This window comes from Fusarium flagelliforme (assembly GCF_020744385.1).
Source record: "Fusarium flagelliforme strain FIESC 12 MPI-CAGE-AA-0113 chromosome Unknown B0J16scaffold_4, whole genome shotgun sequence".
NCBI classification, from domain to species: domain Eukaryota; kingdom Fungi; phylum Ascomycota; class Sordariomycetes; order Hypocreales; family Nectriaceae; genus Fusarium; species Fusarium flagelliforme.
The window spans coordinates 1,928,253-1,953,786 of NW_025763506.1; the positions used below are offsets into that span (position 1 = coordinate 1,928,253).

The 25,534-nt window shown below is 46.9% G+C and overlaps 8 protein-coding genes across 8 annotated transcripts; 1 reads left to right on the forward strand and 7 right to left on the reverse strand.

Annotated features, from left to right (window-relative positions):
• Positions 1-2,190: 2,190 nt before the first annotated feature.
• Positions 2,191-5,238, reverse strand: B0J16DRAFT_126691 (uncharacterized protein). The gene is made up of 3 exons (XM_046121701.1): positions 4,233-5,238; positions 2,555-4,170; positions 2,191-2,502 (listed from the first exon to the last, which is right to left on the reverse strand). Exons 1-3 carry the CDS (start codon positions 5,093-5,095, stop codon positions 2,321-2,323), a joined length of 2,661 nt encoding a protein of 886 aa, XP_045982892.1. The 5' UTR covers positions 5,096-5,238; the 3' UTR covers positions 2,191-2,320.
• Positions 5,239-5,490: 252 nt separating this feature from the next.
• B0J16DRAFT_341181 (uncharacterized protein) lies at positions 5,491-7,167 on the reverse strand. The gene has a single exon (XM_046127796.1). It carries the CDS (start codon positions 6,718-6,720, stop codon positions 5,641-5,643), a length of 1,080 nt encoding a protein of 359 aa, XP_045982893.1. The 5' UTR covers positions 6,721-7,167; the 3' UTR covers positions 5,491-5,640.
• Positions 7,168-7,199: 32 nt separating this feature from the next.
• On the reverse strand, positions 7,200-8,825 carry B0J16DRAFT_341182 (uncharacterized protein). Its single transcript, XM_046127797.1, has one exon. The coding sequence runs from the start codon at positions 8,612-8,614 to the stop codon at positions 7,331-7,333; it is 1,284 nt and encodes a 427-aa protein (XP_045982894.1). The 5' UTR covers positions 8,615-8,825; the 3' UTR covers positions 7,200-7,330.
• A 184-nt stretch (positions 8,826-9,009) lies between these two features.
• B0J16DRAFT_126727 (Alpha/Beta hydrolase protein) lies at positions 9,010-10,657 on the forward strand. The gene has a single exon (XM_046121703.1). The coding sequence runs from the start codon at positions 9,142-9,144 to the stop codon at positions 10,339-10,341; it is 1,200 nt and encodes a 399-aa protein (XP_045982895.1). The 5' UTR covers positions 9,010-9,141; the 3' UTR covers positions 10,342-10,657.
• B0J16DRAFT_126726 (uncharacterized protein) lies at positions 10,658-12,802 on the reverse strand. Its single transcript, XM_046121702.1, has 3 exons — positions 12,001-12,802; positions 11,221-11,923; positions 10,658-11,168 (listed from the first exon to the last, which is right to left on the reverse strand). The coding sequence occupies exons 1-3, from the start codon at positions 12,571-12,573 to the stop codon at positions 10,975-10,977; spliced, it is 1,470 nt and encodes a 489-aa protein (XP_045982896.1). The 5' UTR covers positions 12,574-12,802; the 3' UTR covers positions 10,658-10,974.
• A 1,042-nt stretch (positions 12,803-13,844) lies between these two features.
• Positions 13,845-15,992, reverse strand: B0J16DRAFT_384321 (uncharacterized protein; the record flags this gene model as incomplete). The annotated part of the gene is made up of 2 exons (XM_046131411.1): positions 13,845-14,498; positions 14,556-15,992. 2 exons carry the CDS (start codon positions 15,990-15,992, stop codon positions 13,845-13,847), a joined length of 2,091 nt encoding a protein of 696 aa, XP_045982897.1.
• A 1,993-nt stretch (positions 15,993-17,985) lies between these two features.
• B0J16DRAFT_126735 (uncharacterized protein) lies at positions 17,986-21,187 on the reverse strand. Its single transcript, XM_046121704.1, has one exon. The coding sequence runs from the start codon at positions 21,045-21,047 to the stop codon at positions 18,204-18,206; it is 2,844 nt and encodes a 947-aa protein (XP_045982898.1). The 5' UTR covers positions 21,048-21,187; the 3' UTR covers positions 17,986-18,203.
• Positions 21,188-21,968: 781 nt separating this feature from the next.
• On the reverse strand, positions 21,969-24,093 carry B0J16DRAFT_320053 (uncharacterized protein; the record flags this gene model as incomplete). The annotated part of the gene is made up of 3 exons (XM_046125543.1): positions 21,969-22,599; positions 22,654-22,816; positions 23,835-24,093. The coding sequence occupies 3 exons, from the start codon at positions 24,091-24,093 to the stop codon at positions 21,969-21,971; spliced, it is 1,053 nt and encodes a 350-aa protein (XP_045982899.1).
• Between the last annotated feature and the right edge of the window lie 1,441 nt (positions 24,094-25,534).

Genomic DNA, 25,534 nt, shown 5'->3' on the forward strand with positions numbered 1-25,534 from the left:
TACTAATTTAATATATTTAATTTATAAATAGTTAAGATATAGATTATTTTCTTAGTAGTAATCCTTAAGAGGTATAATACTATAGTTATTAAATTATATTACTATAAAGTAAATTAGTAAGAGATATAGTATAATAAAACTAAGGGTTAATTAACTTACTAAGATATTTTATTAGTTAAGGTAATTATAGGAAAGAAAAGTATTTTAAAGGTTAAGGTAATTATAAGAAAAAGAAAGAAAAAGAAAACTACTATATAAGGTATAGTAGCTTTATATATATAAGTTACTATATTACTATTAATAATAGTAAACTTTAATAGCTATAGTTAATATAAATAAATTAAGCTATAAGCTAACCTACTAAATAGGCTATTTTAATATTAATAAATATATAAAATAAATAAAAGTATTATATATATAAGTTATAGCTTAGTTAATATTAAAAGAAAATTCTTTATTAGCTTAATTATACTTATTATTTATATAAGCTATATAGCTATAATATTTATTTATTTTATATATTTATTAATATTAAAATACCTTATTTAGTAAGTTAACTTATAGCTTAATTTAGTAGTATTAACTATAGTTACTAAACTTTACTATTATTAATAGTAATATAGCTAAGTATAATTATAAAAGTAATTATTTTATATTAAGTTACTTTTTTCTTTTAATTATTTTTTTTAAACTATAAGTTCTAGGTTAAATCTATCTTTAATATTATAATTAATAGTAACCTTAGAGGTATACATTAAACCTCTTTATATAAGCAGTATTATAGTTAAGGGGTAAGCTATAATAGTTAGTAATATATAGCAAAGGGAAACTAGGGTTAATTAACTAACTAGTAGCTTAGTATATTACATAATAACTTATTATATTAAGTTAATTACAGGTTAAAGATAAAAGAAGAAAGAACTTACCTTATATATAGCTTAATAGCTATTAATATATATTACTATTATTAGAGTTTAGTAGCTAATATAATATATATACCTAACTTATTAAGATTTAACTTTACTAAAAAAGGTTACTATTAATTATTTATTATCCTCTTTAAACTATAAGTCCTAGGTTAAATCCTTCTTTAATAATATAATTAATAGTAATCTCTTTTAGTAAAGTTAAATCTTAATAAGTTAGGTATATATATTATATTAACTACTAAACTCTAATAATAGTAAATATATATTTTATAATAGCTACTAAGCTATATATAAAGTAACTTTTTTCTTCTTCTATCTTTAACCTTTAATTAACCTAACATAATAAGTTATTATCTAACATACTAAGCTACTCTAACAAAGAAGTTAATATAAGGAAAGTAAATAAAGTAAATTATACTTACAGTTAGTTAATTAACCCTAGTTCCCTTTACTATATATTACTAACTATTATAGCTTACCTATCATACTAGCTATTATATAAAGAGATCTAGCTAAAACCTTCTATTAATATATTAACCTTAATACTAGCCTATTATATAAGAAAATTAAGCTAACCCTTTAGAATTATAATAATATTAATAAGCTTAAGTAGCTATAAGTAAAAGCTAATAACCTTAAGAAGACTCTCTTAGATTAGAATTTTAAAGGGCTATTATAGTAGCCCTATCTAGTTATATAAGATAACCTTAGTTTAGTTAAGCTAGTAGCCTTTAGCTATAAGCTTTCCTTAGTTTATAGTAATATATTAAGTAATAATAATCCTATATAGAGTACTAAAAGGGAAATTAAGAGGGAGCTAGTAGCTTTATAGAGCCTAGAAGAGAGGCTTATAAAGGCCTAGTTATATATATAGCTTAGCAGCTAATAAAATAGATTAATAATATAAAGTAATAGAAATTAAAGGTTATTTAACTTACTATCTTCAGGTAAATTAAGATAATTATAAAAAGGAAAAAGAAAAAGAAGATTATAATATAAGGTATAGTAGCCTTATATATATATAAGTTATTATATTAGTAATAGCTAAAGTTTAGTAGCTATAGGTAATATTAAGTAAATTAAGCCTATAATTTAACCTATCTAAGGGGTTAACTTAGAAGTTAAGAAAGCTAGATTCTTAATAGTTATTTTTTATATTATTAATAGACTTTACTTTAAAGTAATTAAAAGTACTAAATAGTTAATATGTTAGTTAATTATAATATTAAAGATAAATTTAACCTATAACTTATAGTTTAAAGAAAATAATAAATATATTCTTAATTAAATTATTTAACTAACTTAGCTATAAATCTAAGTACCTTTTAAAGTAAAGAGAAAAATAGGTTTTAATACCTAACTAATATCTTTATAGTATTAATAAGATAATATTATACTAACATTTTCCACCGCTTAATAACCTCTCTCTCTTCCTCTTTACTTCCTTTATGCCAATCATCTATAGCCTGTCTTAATCTTATTAATAATATTTCAGCCTTTAACGTTGTCATATGATGCTTCATGAGTTCCTTTTCTAATCCCTTCAAACTATACCCAGGAAGCCCAAAGCATGCTACTTGTATGTCAGTAAAATCAAAAGCTGTACAGGAGAACTTGCTGCTTACCTGATCCCAAGTTACCTATGATGCCGAGTCCGCCCCTCAGCAAACCTCTACCAAAACCCTTTGCGCCCATATTCTTTGTGTCTTCGTACGGCTTCATAACAATACCGCTGAATGCATCCCAAAATCCATAGCAGAACTCCTTGCCTGCTGTTCGGATACCACTCCCGAGCCCTGTGATTTCATCTCGTCGTCGGACATCAACATCAAAGACGTTTGAGGGTGCGTTGTGGAAGCCGTTGGCCACATTGTAAAAGAAGGCTACAGGTGCTCTAGCCGTCGCTGCCGCTATATCACAGGCGTATCGACCTGTCACTCGTGTGATGTAGAAAGCGTGCCCGTTCCTGCCGCCCTCGTGGGCTATCCACGAGTTCTTGTGTTTGAGATGAGCTTCGGTGACTGGACGGCATAGTCTTGTTGCTGAGAAAGCCGGTTCAGCACCGTAGAGTGTCTTGCTTGCCATCTTCCGAGCAAGTGCTTCCATGTCTGCTTGAGTCGCATTGCGGGGGCCCTTCATGGGTCGCAAAGCACCCTCCTTTATCCCGTCTTCTTTTGCTAACACCTCTTGCGGTCTTATAGTGCTACGGCGTCTTGCTGTGCCAGATCGTGGTGAGTTCCTTAATCGCTCTGCATAATCAGACGTTGCAGTGCCGATAGCTGCAGCGAAGCCTGACGCGGCGGCTATGGCACCGATGGCAGGAGACTCAGCTCCCTCATCCACGTACCAATGTTTATGACGGAGAAGCTTCAGATCTGACATCTCAATCAATGCATGATCTCTGAGACAGGCCACTGCGAAGCCACTCAGGTGAGCCCCTGTCTTGCGATGGAGCCAACTTGCTAATCTTCCAGGGCTTAAATCGCAGCGAAGACTATCGATATCCAAATGCTCTTGTATGTCCATAGCGGCACCACCAGATCCATCTTCTTCACCGATCTGTAGCGCCATATCCTTTGCTTTCTCAATGACATCGGACTGTAGCGCAAACGTGATACTCTCTGCTAGTATCTCGGCCGTCAAGTCTTTGTATGGAACTGCCACGGGGCCTGCGCCTGCGCGCGCCATCATCTGACCCCAAAAAGGCTGGTCTCCAAAGAATGGCACGATGACAGTCGGTCGACCTGCCGCTATGCCAGCAGCTGTCGTACCAGCACCACCATGGTGAACAACAGCTGCAACCCTTTGGAAAAGCCAGTCGTGGGGGCAATTCCCGATGAGGTAGACGCTGTCTGGCACTTCCCCGATACCAACACCTCCCCATCCTTTTGAAATAATTGCCCTTACACCGGCAGTCTTGACGGCTTCGAGAATCATAGTGGTAAGCGCTTGAGGATCGTCCACAACAATAGATCCAAACCCAATGTATATTGGCGTCGGGCCCGCATCAAGGAAGCTCACGAGATCCGGGGGAGGTGTATAAGAGCTGGCAAGGGGCAGGAAAGAGAAGCCTGTGATGTTGAGATGACTGTTCCAGTCAGATGGCTTGGGTATCAACGTCTCGGACCAGAGATAGCTGAATGGAATACGGAGCCTGGACAGAAGCTGAAATCCCCAGAGGGGGCTGATTGGATCGAGATGCAGCGTCTTTGTACGGAATTTGTTGATCAAATCTCCCAAACTAGAACAGAGTATATTTGTCAGTCGATCAGCCGAATAAGAGCAGGTTAGAGTGGCACTCACCCTTGCCATGTCAGCAATTCCATCATCATAAAGGAAAGGTAGTTGGCGACCTTGGCATCGGCATCGCCATAGCTCATAGCGGCAAGTGGATGAGGGAAAGATTTCGTAGGTGACCACGGCATAGTAAAGACCATATGTAGAGGAATACTGAGCTTCTGAGCGCAGTGTATATGACCCATGGATGGGGGGTTGGCAATGATAACATCAGCCAAGAACAAATCATCGACAGACTCTACATTGGCAGCTTTGATGGGCTCTCCCATACCATTGCCCGCTTCTATGCAGCTTCTCCAGGTACCAGAGATGATCTCTGCCATTTCTCTTCGTCTCTTGCCGATATCTCCCCCTTTGAGGCTTTCGCGATTTGGCAATAATCCAGGGTTCTTGACCATGTACGCCATGAGAGCTTCGGGGTCGCCACCAATATTGAAGAACTCGACGCCTTGGGCCTCAACGAATTCCTTGAAAGCAGCATGGGTACATATCCGAACACGATGGCCATAGGGTGGCTTCATGAGCAGTTGGGCAATGGGTATGAATGGCTGGACATCTCCCCGGGATCCTACAATATGTATTGCAATATGGAGGCGTGGACTCTCAGCTGGCTTCTCTACACCGGGGATGAAGGCAACACTGTTTGTTCGACGAGGTTTTGGGGGTTGCAATTGCTCTGAAGATGACGCATCGCCAGCGCAAGTGTCTTTGAAGTGCTCACACCAGACGGCCAGGGCTTGAGGATTGTCGTGAAATTGAACTTTGACGCGTCCATCGTCTATGACATTACTTGAAGGTCCCTCGTCGGCATCATAGTCGTCGATTGCGAGATGCCCTCGTCCACGAGATTTGATTCGATTGAGCGCCATAGTCTGATGCAAGAGTGAGATGAAAGACTAGATATCTATCAATATCACATCCGTGTAGGCCGAGGCAACGTTGAGTTCGTTGTGCTGCTCTCACATTCCATGGCGCTTGCTAGAGTACTTAAGTCATTGTGGGGTCATAGAGGTACTTTGCTGAGTGAGACCTGGACTGGACTGGACTGGACTAGACAGCGATAGGGAAATGGATTATTCGTACTTTTCTCAAGAAACGGTCTAGTCTAGACCAAACTCTGATTCTTACTGCATCGAATTGATAGGATGGCATGGCATGGCATGGCATCTTGAGCTGACACCCTTGACCGCAGTAAACAAGTCTTCATCTTTAGCCGTTGCATCCGAAAATTCACTTCGGACTAATCAATTTACAATTAAAGTAACCTTGTTCATATATTGTTTGTTTACTGTTGATTCTGCCCTACTGGAGGTAGCCAGGCTGGTCGTGCATGTGATAGTGTAACTTATTGATCGACCTCACCCATGGCAACTCATGTCCTGGCTTGACCGCTAAACTCACTAAAAGATTACGGTTAAGCCTCATCAACGTCCTCCTTAATTGATCCCCGGTCATGTATCAGGACCCTTTCAATTCTGGCTCTTACCTCAGCAACATTGGCATGGCCACGGCCCTTGAAGGCTTCATACGACAGTCTATGCGCATGTATGCCTTCTGAAAATAAGACACGCCTGTCCTTCCATCCCGTCAATGACCGCAACTTATCACTTCCAACCCATTGGCTAAAGCTGAAGACGAAATGCAGTCCCGGAGGAAACGATGGCTCAGCTTCGTCCGAGCGAACAAACTGTATGCCCTTCTCAAACCTGTACTCTTTGGCGACAGCTGTTGCGATCTCGTCCAGAGTCTCATAGCGATGCCCAGAAATGTTGAAGAACTGCCCAGCAACAGCGCTCCGATCAGTATGCTCTGCCAGTGATACATAGGCGTCGCCGCAATCGTCCACATGAGTGGCATGCATAATGCTGTCCGGATTTCCAGGGATTCGAAGTACTTGGGAGCCATCTTGTCGCTGAACCTCTGCATAGTCAAAAATAGCACCGTAGTAACTGCTGGAATACCCAAAGACGCAAGTTGGCCTCAGGACTGCCGCGTCAAAGAGACTGCTATAGTCAAAGACCTTGGCAGAGTTGACTGTGCGCTCTTTCAGTATCTGTGGCTCGTTCAATGGCGAGTCCTCGAGATGAGGAGTCAGACTTGGTTCCCCATGAAGAGGCGTAGTACCATAGTCCTTGCAGCCCGATGACCACAGTACGAGGGGTCGCACCCCTTCTCGGTTACTTTGTTCCGCCAATATCTTGACACAGGCCATGACCTTTTCGAAATGAGCAGCATAGCCGGGAATCCTCTCTGTGCAACTGACAATTACGTCAAAAGTGTTGACCTGTTTGAAAAGAGACTCGAGGAAGCTTAGATCGGTAAATGATCCAATAACAGGGATAATCTCAGAGAGCGCCAGCTCTTCCTGCGCCTTCGAGTTGCGGATAAGACCAAAGGTGTTCCAGCCAGCACGAACAAAGGCTCGACAAACAGCTGAACCAATGTATCCATTGGCTCCGGTCACGAGTACGTTGCGTCGTGTGCATTCGCCCATGGTGATGACTTCCCTTGGGCTAGGTTACAAGAGGATGAGTATTTTTACCCAAAGCACTGGCCACGATACTTGTTGAAATAGGTTTCCTGAGATCTATTGTCAATGAAGTCGGTCAACGTTGAATGTTATGTCATCTTGCCAAGTTTGTACGGGCAATAACGTTATTTGCTCCATCGCCTTGGACAGTTGTAAGTTGAATTTGTAATATCGGACAAAGAGGACATCGGTCACGAAGACAACGACAACCGGATAGCCATGGGAGAAAAACTGTCAGTGGCAAACAAGGAAAATAATACTCATATATCGATGAATAAGGAGGGAGAGCAATACTGCAAAAGAGAAAAGTGAAAAAAGAAAAAAGAAAACATACAACAGCGGGGATTCGCTGGTCGTCACCGACCCAACTACTAATCCGCCGGTTAGTGGCTTGACTATGGGAGAGCGGACGGGATCCCGTATTTTCCACTACCTTTGGTCGTATGTATCAGAGTTTCAGTTATTATAGTATATATATGGATAGTTCATCCTACGTTGTGTCTGCATTGAGCATCTAGTCTAGGTATGTTGGTACATCTGGTCCAATTTACCTGGTTCATTATGGCTCTTGGCATCATATGAAATGAAACCAGTAATTCGTAAGTGTATAAGTATCGTAAGTTGCTGGCTCCATGGCTCTCAAACCCACAAATGCTTCCACTGCCATCACAACTCTGCTGGCAAGATACAGGAGCGGACTGCCAACCTTAACAATGGTCATTATCCCTTCCCATCTTAGACTCATCTTCCTGAACTGCATGCAGAGAACGGAGGTGATGACAGATATCAGGGCGCTAACCCGCCATAGCCAACGTTCTGTTTCTGATGGAAAAGAGGATGCCCACGAAACCAGATGGATTGCTCCAAACGATGCTCCCAATAGACACAGAAGGGGCCAGTATCTGGTCATATATAGATTTGCATCCCACTCCGTGATAACATTGTTGTCTTCCTCAGCAACGCTAATTGTTGGCTCAATCTTTTGTGGGCTGGACCCTGGCAACGAGAGACTTTCTTCTGAATCTTGTTGTTCTTGATTCTCCATCATTCCTACCTCTTCATCTCGACAATCACGTGGAACGACATACCATGCAATGGCATCGCTCTGTTCTTGGTTCGGATCTGAGACGTCATACGTGTTTTCCATCGCCAAGTTTTCGAACTTTTCCCATTGGTCGGCCGTCATTTGAGGTAAGTCGACAAAGGATGCTGTAACTATGTCCTTTGGCTTCTCCCACCAGAGTGCGTAAGTTACCAATGCGTTGAATACGTACGCCAAGGTCATAGTCTCGAGTGTTGCCAAAGGAAGCTGGTGTGCCACACGTGTGATGCATTGCAACGTGAACCATATGACTTGAAGTAGAGCAGCCAGTTTGACCAGACCATCAGCCTTGTTCTTGTCTGATATGTCCTCTTTGGCAAGTCCCCAGTCCTTGTGCGTTTGCCACGAAACCAAACTGTTGTTCAACAGCCAAGCGTATTGGCCCGGCCATAATGTCCGATATCCTCCGCAATTCCCATAGTTGTACCGTACTCCCATCATGCAGAGGTAGAATCCGTGGATTGTCTTGAACTCTTTGTTGGTTGTATCGACACATCGTCTCACAGCCTTGCGCGCCTGTAGGAACTCTTGCAGAGATTCAAGGCATACCATCTCTGGTGCCAATATGGCTTTGACAAGCTGGTAGAACTTGTGCCTATGTCGAAGCCGACGAGAAACATGGATACGAGGGTGAATAGCTGTCCAAGTACAGATGGCGATGGTAAACAAACAAGATGTAATAAGAGACCATGTACCACGGTTTGTATCTTCTGGAACCCAGCCCACAAGCTTTATCTCTGTGGATTTGTCACTCATTGAGTAGAGTGGACAATGGAGACTTGAGTTTCAGAAGGCTCTTGTCGTGTCATGTCATGTCATGTCATCTTGATCTAGCAGCCCAGGCATATATAAGTTCCGGATTCCTTCATAACAAACTGTTGGTCATGCAGGGAACCGCTCCCAGCTAACATCATGGCCAGGCCTCACTCAACAGTAGGGTTACCTTCCATTAGTTATTGCCTAGATTTAGTGACTGTTGGTTCCATCTAGGAACGGGCCGCATTGTTGAGCGCTTAATGTCAATTTTAGCACATGATCGTCCCATTAGACCAATTAAGTGCTGCCGCAAGCCTAGTTTAGCGCCCAAGTTTCTAATTCTTCAGGGGTTGTTTTGCTTACGTGACACTGAATCTCCACTGTACAACTTCACATACAGTTCAACTGTTGCGTTACTTGTTGCAATCCAACAAACTTCTGCATTTACTACATGTAGCCCGCCAGCCTCAGCTACATTTGCCAATCGTTCCTCAGCTTCTCTGCTCATCACCCTGCATCTTGCCAACATGGCTGCGTCCTCTGCCCTTAGGCCGACTATGCTGGCGCTTGGTCTAACGCTCGGCGTTCCAACCATGCTCTATTTCAGTATATTAGGAGCTTTAGTCATGGCGCCTTCGCTACAAGCTCATGCTATCTATCTCCACAAGGTTACCCTGACATGGTTCAAAGATCTCAATACGCCCGAGCAATTCGGCTTCGCCCATCACCAGGTTTCCCCCTTCTACATTCCAACTCCTGATGGCGTCAACCTGCACTCGTGGCATGTACTTCCCTTGGCGACATATGAGGCACATCAACAAGATTTGCTCGCCCAAGGAACAGAAGCTGGTCTAGTTGAAAGCTTTGAGGATACCCTCAACTTCCGACTATTGAGAGAGAATCCAAATGCTCGCTTGGTCCTCTACTTCCATGGCACCAGCGGCACAATGGCCAGTGGTTGGCGCCCTGATAGTTACCGTTCTCTTTACTCGGCTGATCCTATCAACACCCATGTTTTGGCATTCGACTACCGTGGATATGGAAAATCTACCGGCTCTCCAAGTGAAGAGGGAATCATCACAGATGCTGTTACCATTGCTGATTGGGCTCTCCGAACAGCAGGCATTCCTCCTGAGCGGATTGTAATCTTTGGTCAAAGTCTAGGTTCAGCAGTAGCCATTGCACTTGCCAACGAGCTTTCTCACAGAGAAGTGCCAGTTCACTTCGCTGGTCTAGTCGTTACAGCAACCTTTGCAGATATTCCTCAGTTGACGGCCACATATCGTATCGGTGGGTTCATCCCTGTACTTTCGCCAGTGGCAAAGGTAAAGCCACTGTTCGCCTTCTTCGCCCGTCAGCTTTCAAGCACTTGGGATAATATGCATAGACTGGGCGAATTTGTTAAGTCAGCGAAACGATACGACATTACCCTCTTACATGCTCAAGATGATACGGATATTCCCATGGAACATTCCGTCAAGCTCTACAGAGAAGCCATTCGCATGGCCGAAGGTGCAAACGATCTGGTAGAGAATGACGGGGCACTCCTCCAAAGGATAGTTAAGAATGAACAAAGCCGGGGAGAAGGGGGTTCGGTAACTGTTTGGGCCACCAAGAAAGGCGACATACGACTGGAGATTCTGAAGTATGGAGTGCACGACAAGATCATGTCGTACCCTGCCACCGGCCTTGCCATCAGCAGAGCGTTTGCCTCGGTACACTCATAACGATGGCATTTAATAATAGATCACAAAAAGATATTCCGTACTGCATTAGAAAACCTGGCATAACAAGACAGCAAGGATGCGATAGGATCAACAATATTGAGGCGTTGGAGAAGGAATTTGAAGAAAGGACTAAGGCAGCCCAGTAACATGTCTATTTCTTTTTAAATAGACCGAAAAGGCCCTCATTATCACGATCCGCGTGCTAACACTACACAAGTTCCTTCCCTATTATCCATTTAGGTACAGTCCAGCATCACATGCTCGTTTCGCGGCACGCCGAAATCAAGGCGGAAGAATTTCCTCACGAAACCTCCTCATAATTGCTTCCAAGAAGAACGATGTCTACGCATAATGCCTGTGTCCTGTCGCCAGTACAAGTTTGTAGTGTTAAGACATGCTCTTCCCAGGATGAAGAAAGCAAACGCAGAAAGGCTTGCGATATATTCTTCAGCTAGCCAGCCTCGTATACAAGCAATGTATTTCGTCACTAAGTGTAAAAAGCTTCCTCAGGGGAGTCGTTACAATTTGACTGTGTCTGCTATTAAGCACATTGCCAATTCAATCAGTGGCTCCGTCATTTGTTGCATTGCTCTTGGCCCTGTTGCGAGCTGGGGGTGTTGCAGCCGTGCTCTTCTAGACATTGGTGCGATCAGCCAGCGGCGCGGGCTCTCCCTTCATAGTTTCTGTTGAAGTCGGCAGGTCTATTACATCGGCCTCTGCTACAGGCGTTGCAACGTCAGGGGTCAGGGTCTCCTCTCCATTGCCCTCGCCCTCCATCATAGCGGCCAATCGAGCTGCGCGCCCTTCTTTCTTGCGGGGGATCGGGGCTATAAAATCAGCGTATGGCTCGGGGTAAAATAGGGTCACGGAACAACTTACCTCGCCCGTTCTCCTGTACGTAGAACCGTCTGAGCAGACCAACGGCTTCATCACGGCCCCAGCCACCCTCGATCTCATAACCAGATTCAATGTTTCCGCCATCACCCCCACCTGGGGGATATGAAACACCCAGAGTACCACTGCCATCTGGGAGCTGTGCGGGTTTCGGAGTCGGGTGGGCGCTAGCAGTTTGCCCGTCAGCACTGACGGGAAGGGAATTGGCATGAATACTGAAGACACCACCCGTTCCGCCAAATTTGTCGTTGACAGCGCCAAAGTAGACTTTTTTTATGCCGAGCTGGCGCAATAGAGAAGCACACATAACGCACGGCTCTACGGTGACGTATAGGATGCTTTCTCGGATGATCGATCTGTCGACTCGCTCGTCAGGATGGCACTTTTGTCCGTAAGGGTATAGATGGCCCTTGGACCCATCCTCGTTTCCTTCATCTGGGGGTCCTGATTCGATAGAAGACGTGTCGGAAGCTGCTTCAGACTGGTTTTCGGTCTTGGGCTTCAGATAGGTCGTCCTCGGTCCGTTCTTAGGGGGATGAGATAGTAAAGCACCGAGGGCCATGAACTCCGCATGGCGAGTACCGTTTCGAGTTACATTGGTCGCGTTCATGCCCCGAGCAATAATCTTCCCTTTATGAACGAGCACGCATCCAACGGGGGTTTCATTGGTCCTTAGAGCGAGTCGGGCCTGCAGAGTTTCTGTGAGTCTTGGAACGCCAGAGATGTGAAGGACGTGGTGCCACTGGAGGGAATTTAGAGGCTTACCATATCCAGAGCTGCTTCAGTAAATTTCATGTGCATCGCTCTCTCAGCTACCACGGCAGGATCTGTGAAGATCGGTGCCGTGGGGATGACCGGGGTGGTGGATTTGGAAGAAGTTGAGATAGCCTGGTCATCTTGGAGCTGGAGGCGCGCAAGGGACTCAGATAACTGAGAGGCGTTGGGAGGCTGGTTTTCTTTGTCCACGTCCTCGTTCTGGGGATATTGCTTTTGAGGAGACGCCATATCGCTAGCAGCGGTAGGTATCGCAGTGGTCGAAAGATGGTCGTGTTGCTGGGGATGATCTGTCGCGGTGGTGTTTGCTTGACTTGGAGTGGTAGAGGGAGATGATGAAGATTCTTGGTTTCTCTTGCTTCGAGATTCGGTGTTGATGTTATTTTTGGTGGGTTCGTTACTGGCGTTTCCTCTGTCAGTTTGGTCGGTGTCGCTGGCACTGCCGCTGGCACTGGCAGTGACGCCGTCGCTTTCAGCAGGCATCACTCTCCCAAAGAGGCGGCGGATGGCCTTTGCACCTGCCTCTTTGACCGGTGAAAGTCCCAGTGACTTTAGAACTCCCATGCTGTTATCGGATAGGGAGGGTCGGGTCAGGTCAGGTCTACCAGAGCAGAGCCTCCAAGGACTTTCAACGCCTTCTTTCTATAATCCTGCCAGTTCCACCTCTTCTTAACAGATCAGTCTTTCCTTGTGCTTCTTTGTTCTTTCTGTACTTTGTCCCTTTATATTTGCACGGTCCTTCCCTCTCAAACCTTTCTCCTTTATGCCACGGCTCTTGTTGCAGTTGACAAGTTCAACTCATCACTTGGCGCATTTACTGGCTTATACCGAATAAGTTAAGCACACAAATAATGCTTCTAGAGGTGGCCCATCCAACAATCTCTTCCCAATCGTCGGAGTTCTAGTTTCAATGAGATGCCTCAACGGTTGTGGCATAAAGATTTAGGTGGGTGTAACAATCTTCCATACGTCGGCGGGATTCTCTTTTCGACTCAAAAGGCCTACAATAGGCATGGAGAGATATTAGAACAACTTTTCTCCTCTGTAAGACGATACCAAAAGTGACGGGTTGGATTTAAGAAGATCCACGGGGCCAGTTACGGTTTCAAGAAGATCGAACTGACTCACTCGAGTCCCCAAAATATAATAAGAAGAGTTCAAGATGGGCATGTCCTACTTCGCTTTCGAGAGAAGATTTCACTACTAACCTACTGCCGGGAGTTAGACCGCATTTGGACTGCCGTTTGTAACGGATGCCCCACCTCTACAGCTGAAGTTAACGGAGCCTACATGCCACTAACAGATAACACAGCGACCAGTGCACGGGCCTGCTTCACGACTCACAAATGTACAACAATGTCGCTTAATAACTGAGTCTCAGAAGCAGGGGTTGGTGCCTGGATCCCTGCTTTTCCAGAGTCAAAGACCTAGCTAAAGAGTAGAACGATTAAGAAAAAAAAAGTGTTTAAGACGAGTTCAAGGTTTGACGATCCATCGGGATACACTGTAAGAAGAACAGACATCACACATCCTTATTCCCGGCTTACGCCTAAGTACTTAGTGGCAGCCACTACCCTAGGTACTACTAAGGTAAGATACACGGTCTATCAGAAATCTTGAAAGTCACAATACGAGAATGAACCCTGTTTAGAAGATCAAAAGGCTTTGAATGCCAGTTCAATTGTTTTTAAACTCGTCACTCGCGCTATATCGCAACAGCGCAGTCATTCGCTCCCAATGCTACAAACACAATAATACCAATGATACTAGCCGCAAGCTCCAAGGGCTATAGGCAACCCCGTTCATTTAACCTGGCGCGCATCAAGTGTAAGTCGCTACACAGTAATCAGGCTTGCCCTCATCGACAACGTCCGACTGACTGGTGTCTTGCCGCCCAATGTCGTATTCCGTAGCTTGGTGGTAATCATTCCAAGATTCGATGTGAAATGGCCGACCTTCCTCTGGGTTTGAGCAGAAGAACGTTTCCATTGCTCAGAGCAGTCGCCAATGTTGGCAAGAAGCTGGAGGGCATAGGACCAAACGGTCGGAGCAATCACCATCGCTGCAAAGGCTGCGATGGACTCCAACTCGGGTTGGCGAGCCATCGATGTCAGACTGCGTGATGCATGAGGACCCACAACGGGCATGGGAGAAACTTGGGATATATCTGCCGCCACATTGTGAATTTCTGCATCGCGCGAATCCATTTGGTCGAGTGCATCTTGGGCATCGACAGTGTGATAAGCTGGTAGTCTGCTTGTAGACAGAGTCTCCGTTGGTCGGCGTACTGGCAGAGCGGACGTAATCTCGGTCAACTGAGGTTCCGTTTGTGCAGCCACTGTCGCTGATGATTGAGAGCTCTGTTGTGTAGCCGTAATCGCGATTGGTTGAGAGGGTGATTGGGTCGTTGCATTCTCTGCTAATCGGGAATCTGATGATCCTGTTGTTGTCACTCCGCGGGCCTCGATAATATCGCGACTGATTGTCACCTTTTCCCAAGTTAGTTGCCGCTCTAAAAAAGATGGAAGGATCAGTGAGACACGTACGTTACTATTCGTAGATAACAGAGTTTCCACGGAAGATTGTGTGTTAGGTGCAACAACTGGCGAGTAGTGCAGCGATGAATCAGTCGTGCTCAGAAGGTCCGAGCTGAGACTAGATGTTGGCGCAACGGCGGTAGGGTGCTCCAAACCAGCTGCCGGGTCGCGATAGACGTCTTGTTGGCCGAGCTGATCATGAGTAGCGAGATGCTGAGGCGCTGAAGAACCAGGCACAAGCTGCCCTCCGAAGGAGTTGTCGGTAAGTTGGCCATCGCCATACTCGTCGCCAGGGCTACTCAAGCCACTCGAGTCCCGTGGTGGTAGCGGGTTCGGTGCTGGTGATCTCGGCTGACTAACCGACTGCTTAGAGACTTGAACCGGGACCATGCGCTCATCTTCCGAGAAAGATGATTCGGGAGAGTAAAGGTTGAAGTCCACATAGTCGTGATTGGCATCGACCTGGTTGAATGGCAGATACGCCGCGGAATCGCCCAGTTCTGCAATCTCTACATCGGTCGTGCCACGAGGACGGCGAAGAATGTCTTCGTCTGTTGTCGGAGTAGCAAGCTTTGCAGAGTACTCGGAGACAGAGGAGGAGGATTGGGGGGAGAAGTAGCCCTCAGGGTCGTTGAAGAAGTCGTAGCTGTCATCAACAGCAGGGAATTGAATGAACTGCTCCCACATATCGCTTTCTGATCCAGCTGAAGTAGAAAGATTCTCGGGGTTTGTGGGGAAGTCGAGCTCAGGGACTGCCATCTGGCCAGCAAAAGCGCTGGGGGTAACGGCGGGAGCCTTGATTTCGGGAATCAATGTCTTCGTCTTCTTGGTGACCTTGGCAGGCTGCGCCGCTGTGCTGGAAACGCCGCGCTTCTTGTGGCTCGGATCGCAGCGAATCTTCTTCTTCTTGCAGCTCTCGCAAGCCTTGATGATTCGCATGAGGTGTGCGTGGTCTCGCTGCTCCTTGGTCTTGGATCCCCGGGACGCGGAGTTTGTCACATCGCGACCGTCCTTGGTCATGATCTTCATTCCAGGCAGGTTAGAAAAGTCAGTGGGCTGTTGGCTAGCAGTGGACTTGGGAGATGAGCGGCGGGAAGAAGCAGTGTTCACATGGGTCCAATCCCAGTTGGATGTGACGGGGCTCGTGTTGAAAGATCCATAGCCAGAGTCCTGAAGAGGGCTGGCTCCAACAGGAGACTCGACAGAAGCAGAAAGAGTGTACACAGGGTAGAACTTGTAAGTCTGTCCAGTTAGGTGTGCATACTCCAGGTAGTTGAGAGAGATGGTTGCACGCTTCTCTTGGGTTGAAGCAGGGCCTGGGATGTAAGCGTTCACAAGCTCGTCAAGTTCACGGGTTCCGATAGCAGGGAAGAACTGGAGCTGGGCGCCAAGAGCAGGCTGGTAAACGGAGAACCCTTGAGGCAGAGTGTTTGAATTAGTCGCCATTATAAGCCGAGAGTTTCCGTGGTTAGCTTGAAAAGACGGAATTTTGAGAATGGGGCGGAGTTGCGCTTTCAACGAGTCTATGCGGCCTCGTTAGTTGACCCAAACAAGTGCAAGTGTAACATTCGGACTGTTGCTTACTCCGACCTGCTTACTCTCACGTGGGGTACGTAGCAAGAAGTATCGAGTTATAAGGACAAAGTCGTGTTATCTTGCCGAAAAAGTGCAGTTGTTGTTGTTGTTGTTCGCTGAATCAGATTGACCTCAAACTACGGTGTTTTGAGATCGCTCGAGATAGAGCGTGAAATAGGGAAGTAGGCAAAGCCTTGAAGCACCGAACTTGTCGCCAGTCCTGCAGCACCTTAGTAGTAGGTACTAAGGTATTCAGGATATAAGTGCAAGGATGGCAGTAGTTGACAGATGGGTCACTGTTGCGATACAAGAGAGTCCTTGATCGAACAAAAGATTAGTCGCGATAGATGGATAGTGATGAGGAAAGAAGGAGTAAAAGAATAAGAGAAAACGCCTGAGGCCACGGGGAGGGCGTTGTCCAAGTATTTCACTGCCGAGTTTGAAGCTGTGCTGGGAACATGGCGCAGCAGGTGGGAGGAGCAGGAGATTGAGTCTTTCGGCGTGCTCAAAAAGGAATAGCGTTGCAAGGCAGAGTTGTAAGATAAGCCAATCATGCATCAGGACTTTTGGATGATCCGCTTCGTTAGTGACACTCATTGGTCAGACTGACCCACCTTCTGCACCATCAAAGCTAAGGCTTCGGCGAGAGAATAGCATTTTTGTTGGTCAATGCTTAAAGCCTGCATGCGAGGATGAGTCAACTTCCCGCAACCCCAGGTTTGACGATACTGGACAGAGTGGGGTGTCAGACAATGTAGTCGAACTTAGACGTCGATCATCTGTTGAGGACTTTGAGAGTTCAAATAAGCCTCTAGTTCATACCTTGTGATAAAAGCCATATTCTCTTAACAATCCATGTCGACATGGTTCACAGCAGCGCTGTAATAGCATCAAACATTATCATCATTCCTCAAAATATTGGGAACTCTTCAAGTGTGACTTTTGGTCATCGAACCGTGGTCTGGCTATATTCCAGTGACGCACATGCAGGCACTATACCATGTCAAGTCAATATAAATAAGACAAACAAAAGTAAAAGTGTGCAAACTTAAAGTCTGAGTTTCTCGTGTTTTCGTAGAAAGGACTCTTTCCGAAAGCGAGGCTTTATCGGGATTGCTCTTGTGAGAAGGGATAACACGTCAAAGTGAAAGGCATGCAAATCAGTAAACAAGCCTGGAAGGACGAATTGGGTGGGTTGTGTCTTTTATATAGTACAGCGGAACGATATCTTGCTCCAGCACTGATCTTCGGAAAGTAGAAGGACAAGCGTCCGGATCTAGTCCCGGTACTCCACAACTAATCGTGTTTACGACTCCAAACACCAAAGCAGTGGGCATGAAGTACGCCGAGAAACAAGACAAGGGATGCCACCTGTGGGTGTGACACCATCTTCGGAACGTTACTCATCATGACTATGGCTCTTCGGGCTTCCAGATAGGAAATTAAGCTCCAAAGACCAAGGGTCAGCCCAACCATCTCAACTCCATACCCCTCATGAAACAACATTTCTTCATCATGCTGATAAATCACTATAACACCCAAGGAGTACGCCGACATGACTCTGTCGGCAACTCGCATATGCCATGCAGATCCACTGCTTGCAAATTTAGTAAGCCATGCTCTTACAGCACAACAGAAGCGCACCATCGTAGTTCCGCAGCCTCATCCAGACACTGGTCATGACGAGGCGATTGTCCTGATAAACTCCATTCAGAAAGTGATTTTTGATTTTCCAGGAGTTCGATGAGAATAGATCATGTGAACATCAATATGCCTGGTCCGCCATTTTGGCCATGCTTCATATGCAGCGATTCGGTAGATACTGCAGCGAGATGATCATCTCAAGAGTTTCTGTCTGTCCCAGCTTCGTCGCTCTGTAGGACATACTCAACAACTCGTGTGTTCAAACCGCAGGCTTTTCAGGTCAATTCTGTATTTCAAGGTATTCTTCTTGTAAGATGACCGACCATGGGTCACACATAGAAGATTTACCAGTAGTAGAAGCACAAATCGGCTCGTGGGAATCCGTGTGAAAGCCAACATTTCATGAGATAGAAATCATACAGCTGAGGTTCTACTTGATCATTGTCGAGGCAACGCTTTGGAAGGTCTTGCCATGCCAAGTAAATCTTCTGCATGCCGGCTCCAAGCACCACCATTTGCTTTGCAGAATCCTGGTAGCTCTGACTGAGACTTGTTACTCACAAGATTTGGCTTAAGTGCAGGGTTCGCAGACGCGACATGAGACGGGGCTAAATGGTCGAATTGGACCAATGCCTGAGGTGGCAAGCCAGCTGCATCCTGTTTCCTGGCAGCTTTCTTACCTCTAGTCGCAGGATTCGGTATACGCAGTGGTTGCTTTGTTTGCGGCTGCTGTAGAAGTTGTTCTATGCGAGGCTGGTCTTCCTGCGACTGGTCCTCGTCCTTTGGTGTTTTATTCTGTGGGGGATCTTCGCTTGGCGGCTCTGGAGAGATTTCTTGCGGGTGCGTCGCAGGTGTAATGCTCCTTGATAATTGTGGTAGAGCCCGGCATCCACTCGAAGCAGTCTCTGCTATCTTGTCCGTATTTTCGCTCGCCCCGACGCTCGGTCGGCTAACCTCTCTTATGCTAAACTCAGGAGGTGTTAAGTCCTCAGCAGGCATGTTAAAACCAAGTATCTCCTTGCTCTTTACGCTTTTTCTCGACATCTTCGTAATCCTAGGTCCAGAACATTTTTCCGGCTGGGACTTGGGTTTGGGCTTTGGCTTGCGCTTTCGGACCGGCTCGTTGTCACTTGATGAAAACTCGTCTGGGTTGTCGAGACCATCAGACTTTGAAGTGGTTTCGACTGCCGTGACTTCCTCTTCTTCGTCGCTGGGTACGACTTGAGCTGCTTTTGCTCGAGTAAGCCGACCTGGATTTGTGCGCCGAGGCGGTGTAAGCGAAGCTCTTTCTCCCTCATAGATAACATTGGTCGAATCTTCATCTTCGATCTGGGGGTCCGCATCTTTCGAATCTTGTAAAGAGCTCAGGCCCTCGTTCGGTTCTTCGTCCAATATATCGATCGCTACAGCTGGATCAGACTTGCCAATGGGCCCAGTGTTGGTTTCTTTGTCGGAGCCAGGCGCTTCGAGTAGCACAGCAGTCTCTTTGTCTTCAGCGGTTGGCGATATATCCGTGGCTTTTGCGTCCTCGTGGGGTATTCTGGATTCCTCTGGTAATGGAACTGGAGAACCAGCAGGACGAGCTGCAATGTACGTGTCGCTTACTGTTCCTGAAGAAGATGGGAGTGGTCCTCCCGATGACGCTGCTCTACCACCTCGCTTGTTCTGTGCCATCATGAGCAGCCCACGACGCTGTCTCGACCTGATGCGGAGCTCTGTTCTAGGCTCTTTAGCAGGTGGTGGTCCGGATGCCCCCTCTTGCGTAGTTGACGTTTTGTCAACACTCAAAGGTCGTTTAGTGCCATGCGGTTCCAGAGTATTTGCCTCGTTCACCCTGTTCGACTTTGGTGCATTAGTTCGGGGGCGGGTCTGAGCGACGTTTCGTGACGGCTGCTCTTGTTTGTCTTCGTCAATCCGGATGGGTTCTTGTGCTATCCTCTCATCTGTCTCTTCCAGAGTCCTCCGACCTACTGCACTTTTACCATTCTTGGACTTGTTTGGGTGTGACGGGTGAGAATCAGTTGGAGATACTGGCGTTTGTTTCATAAGTGGAGCGCTTTCACTTCGTGCCAGCCATTTGAGAAATGCATCGTCATTGGCCTCTGTTGATTGCTCTCGGCTTCGACATAAGTCTCCCTTTTCTACATTGCCTGACGCAGAGTGGTGGGGGGTTGGTCGTCTATTTAAGCCAGACTTCTGTCGAGTGATATCGGTTCTGGGGGGGTGTTGAGCTGTATTTTCACGTTGCTCAGATTGTTCGACGCCCTGCGTAGAGAGCGAAACCACGTTGTCTTTAGCGTTTGTAGATTGAGGTCTTGCTTTTTTCAGTGTTTGGGAGGTATGTTTTGGAGTGGACTCCCTCATTCGTGGGTAGTCTTCATTGAGGTTCTGCTCATTGCCCGCCAGTAGTTCTCTCAACGAAGCTCGCTGTGTGAAAACTCGGCGGGCCGCAGGCTGTTGAGGAGCACAGCCTTCTAGCTCTTCGGGATTTGAAGATTGAGGTTGTGGTTCCAAACTAGCGTCAGTGTGCTTTGATCTGCCCGATAACCCAGTCCTTTTGCTCGTTGACATATTTCCGGGTCTCGTAGTCGTCTTGTCAGGTACGGTTTGACTGCGAGCTGATGAGATTGACGACGAAAAGGGTGTCAGGGTTAAAGTCGTTCCGAAAAGGGCACGAGCATGTCCCATTTTGCTGGGCGGGGACTCTTCTTGCCTTCTTCGCTTTGATGGACGCGCATCCGCTGTAGGTGAGTCCTGTTGCTGAACGGAGCCCTCGGCCATCTTACGCACTTCGTATGGCGAATGCGGTGATATAACCGCTCTTCCAATTCTAGGTGCTCCTCCAACGAGGTCATTGAGTGGGCGATGTCGAAGTTGGAAATGGGGGGCATTTTGGTCGTTTCTCGGTGTATGAGTGACTGCTGCAGTTGATCCTGGCGTCCTGGCCCCAACATTTGACCGCCTCTTTTCAACCTCTTTTGCGCGTTTATCCAGCAATTCCGTTAGGTCCTGTTCCCGTTGCCCAGTACAGTCCGAAACCTGCACGATGGCAGAGCCGCGATCAAGTTCAAACTCATCACCAGGCTCGAGGTTGCCACCTCCTTGCCAGTGAGCATCACCAATGAAATGGCTCCGGTCATCATACACCATCACCCTTTTGTTGAATGTGTGATATTTGAGGACGCCATCTTGCCAGCGTTTCTGTTTCCTCTTTAAGTCGTGAGTGAAAAGACAAATAAATTCCACCACTGTGGCGGTTGCAGGTACCGAACTAGAAGTCATGACCCAAAAGAAAAAGCTGAGAGTGACGTAGCAAGCCCATCAAATGAACATTATCTCGGCATTTCGATGGGGCGCAACTGAGTGTAACATCTGCAACCCTCGAAACGAGCTCGCGTACGATAACACACGTTGTTCGAAATGGAACGCGTTGGAGAAAATTCGACTGGGCTGCAGTGCAGGCAAACGCGACGCCAGATCACGTGCATATAGCTCCGCCGAAAGTATTAGGTACTCGGCTGCCTAGTAGGTAATACTTCAACGTTACTACTAAGGTAAGGTTAAGACAGTAGTAGTAGTGTCAGTACTCAGTATAGTACCTACCCAAAGGTGGTTGACTGGGTACCTTAACAATGGACTGTTTAGGTGGAAACCACAATAATGAAGATTGTTGATTATATTTTTCATCGACTATTGATAAATTGGGATGCTACAGAGCTCCAGCAGTTTTCGCTAGATATTAAGGTACTTTCTTATCTACCCTCGAGCTAATCTCATTCGCTATTGTGTTAATAGAGTTACTACTACTATATCATTTATTCTGTCCACCTCATCGTCGGCATCGTTGCCTTGAACGCTGGGTTTAGATCAAATACTTTACCTAGTTGAACAAGACGACGGGGTGGTTGGTGATGGTGAGAGGTCACCATTAAGTCCTTCCAAATGATATGTATTCTATGGGTATCATGTCTTGACAACACGTTCGGTATCTTATTGTACCAGATGCAACTAAATAACACGCTTATGCCACACAGGAATAATGCCGGGCCACTGCAGGGCTCATTTCCATCCAACGCCTTTTGGGAAATAAAACTAAGTTGGCTACTCGATATGCAACCTTGCTCAATCTGAGTTCATATGCCTTTCTACCCCTCGTCCTGGCAGCATCACTGTAACGACAGAACACATTCGCGACGGTCCCCACTATCTACTCAGATAATCACCACCACCTATGGATTCAAGATCCATTGGGGTAACAGGGCCAGGGCTTCCCAAGGGAAGAAGTCTGGGTGATATTGGTTTATGAGATCCGGGTGTGGCAAAGCGCGAGTCGCGGAGTGGCAGAGAGTTGAGTGAGATGCCAGGCTTGTCGCCCGACTTGGCCGAGCTGCTGAGAAGCTCATTGGCAGCCATACTTGCTTGCGCGATCATGTCGCGCTGATACTGTTGTAATTTGCGACGTAGCTCCGTCTCGGGGTTTGATTGGCTATTTGCGCGAGGGACTGCCTGAGAATCAGGACCAATATTGGATGACATAGTTCCGTTCAAAGGAGGCCGCATGCTGCTATGATTGCCGGTTCTGTTCTCATAGTTTGATGGGTAATATTTGCCCATTGGAAGTGGGTTGTCATGGAAGCCTGGGGCAAGGTATGAAGCAACAGGTGTGTTTGATTGCGACATGGCGGCACTTTGGGCAGGGTGGGAAGTGGGACGATCCGCGTAGATTGGTCCTGATTCCGAGATAAGACGGCTCATACGTGCGTCTGGATGATGCTGGAAGGGGTGTGGGCGGTGCACACGACTGTTGGGGTCCTCGTGTAGGGGAAAATATCCTCTATCATTGCATGAGTACATTTTGGTCAGTCGATCTGGAAGAAAGTCATCTTACCCAGGCAGATCGCCCCGTGCAGACAGAGGCTCAGGGGGTGTACGAGCAGGAGCGGAAGTGAATCGTTTGAGCTGAGGCAAGTCGATAGCTATGGGCCGAGCGTGACTACGGCTGCGAGGTGTTGAGGGGGCAGATGGAGTACTTGAAGGTCGCTCAGTGTCATCTAGTTGATAAGCATGTGTGAGTATATATGTTGATGAGGTACGGATAGGTAAGGATGAAATATGTAATGATGGGGGTCGATGACAGAAGGATCAAAAACAAGAAAATAAAGGAATAGCATGGGATATAAGAAGTTTCCTGAGCAAAAGCCGGTAGTGCAGGCGTCACTCTCAAACGGCCGACCCCGGGATGGTGAATGGGGCTACCCCGCGATGGCTGGGACGGGAGTGAGTGGAGATGGGCATGGGCATCAGTAGCGCCATGCATGGTCACTCCCCAGACAAAATTGACTCGTGAAGGCTCGAAATGAAGTCGACAAGGGCATATGATTAGGGGAAAGAGGTAAGGATAAGCGAAAAAAGCGATATGCAGAATAGGGGAGAAAAGGTCGACCAAGCGACGTTTGTGGGTACTATAGGATGGGTAAATGGAGATGATATGGGAATCTCGAAAACGGTGGTGCGGGAGCCTCCCTCCCGAGACCTCATCCCGCCCCGCGCTTTGCGCCAGTCAATCATGGCATGCATCATTGGCTGCAGAAGCGTTTGAGTGTACTGTATGTATCGCGCGACATGCAACGAAAGTATGGTGGCGGCTCTTAGATGATTCGATCCTTTCCTCGAATCGATCCGTTGTACGCAGCTGGTGGTGTACAGAAAACGAACTGGACTGCAGAGCTTATGCCATGTGTCAAGGCGTACAGGGGCCCAACTGAAGGGGTTTTGTGGCGCTGAACCAGTTTGCGGAGAGAACGTGTCTCGCTTCGGAGGTTTTTGGGCAATGCCAGTGCCAGTGCCAGTGCCGGGTGCCGGGTTCAGCGCAGTAACGCCCGCCTCCGCGCGGGATTATCGGCCGGAGGCTGACCCCGACGTCCGGCAGCAAACAACTTGGGTTCACTCACTTGAGGGCAGGTGATGGATGATCAATAAAGAATGAGAGAAGCAGAGGTGGGGTGTAGGTGATAGGCAATCAGGGGTCGAAGGAGGGATATGCATTCCAGCTAATCCGGGCAAGCTTACCTGCAAAATAGGAAGTCCGGGATCCAATATCCTCGCCATCAAAAAATCCATCTCGTCCTCGACTTTGCCTCGAGTGCTGGGGAATCGCTGGGGTGTTGCGTCCGGACAGGTCGAAGTCACCAACATCGTCCGATCGGGGGCTGTTGGGAGAATTGTTGTTCGAGCGATCGGAGCTGGTAGACAAGGTTCGTCCTGACATTGAGGGTCGCATTCGCGGCGAGAGGTAAGGGGACTTGATAGATCTGGCGAAGCTGGCCATGTTGTCGCAGTCGTGGTTCGATATTTGGAGCCTGAAACTCTGGTCTTTGGGGGAATGAATATGTGTCTGGCTGATCAGACAGCCCGAGTCGTGTAGTAAACGCCAACGTCGGTGCATATATGAGAGGGCTACGAGGAAGCCCAGGAGATCGAGTGGATAGAAAGAGCCTTGCGATTGCGGAAGGACGATAGTCGGGAGATTAGGTAGGCAGGTAGTCAATGAATGGATGATTTGCAATGAGGGGCAGCCGGCGTCGTAAATCAATAAAAAGCCAAGAGACTGGGTTTTGTGTTGCAAGAAGGGGGCGGAATGTCTTTTCCGCAGGCAGAAGAGAACAAGAGTACAGTAAGAGGAGATGGAAGAGGGCACCTAGCCTAAGTACCTAGCCAGCCACTGGATTGACGACTGGAATTGAAGGCAGCGGTGGTAAAGATGAAAAAGGTAAGGTATTCACAGACCTCCGAACAATATGAAAGGCAGAGAAACATCTACCTAGGTAGGTAGGTAGTGAGGTAAGAGGAAGGAACTGTCAAGGTAGTAGAATAGGTAAGGTGTGCCTGGCCTGTCTCTTACTCTTTCTTAGGTGCCTAGGTAGGTAGGTAGGTACTCGGGCTTAGAACGAGAAATGAAGGGTTACTAAGAAATGAAGATCGAAGGGTCCCGAAACGGTTTTGTTATCGCAAGCGAGTCACTCTTGCTTGATCTTGCTACCTCCCAACCCATCCCATCCCAACCGCCAAAGCAATGGACCCGAAAAGTGGGAATAGCAAATGACTTGGGCTAATCAGCTCCGGAGAGTCTGAAGCGAGGAACATCGGGACGAGAGCCCAAAAACGCAAAACCACAATAATACTTTACGAACCAAATCAGATCAAATAAAAAAGGCCCAAGCCCAAGCCCAGGTCCAGGGCCAGGGCAAGGCGAAGGTTTTGGTGGATCTCTACGACCTTCTACGGCGCGCTCTAAAGCGGCTTGCCAGCTTGCTCAATGTTCCCGACGCCAGCCCGCTTTTAAGTACTATCACAGGGTTGGGCACATGTGCGCAGACTTCTGACAGGTAGTGTATAATTATCAACACGCGGATAGAGTACTTTACCTAATGTCCCGTGCCAGTACAGATGCCAAGGGAATACATGCGGGACGACCCTAAGAGCCATCCAACATAAAACCCAAAGCCACCAACGCAAACAAAGGCACCAACAAGCGCGGATTGTTGAGACCTACAGTAGTCATACCTGGCGAGACGAATTAGAACTCACGGTCAGCGTCCGGATGAGTAGAAGGCAGCAAGTCCCTGAGATTTGCTGTAGGGACCCTTTGAAGACCCTCCACAGGGGGCCATGGTCGATGACGACTTTTTTCCTTTGGCGGCGACTCAATCCGACTCCGCGACAATATTTTCGACCTGATAATCGATATTCTAGGGCGCTGTCCGTCGCTT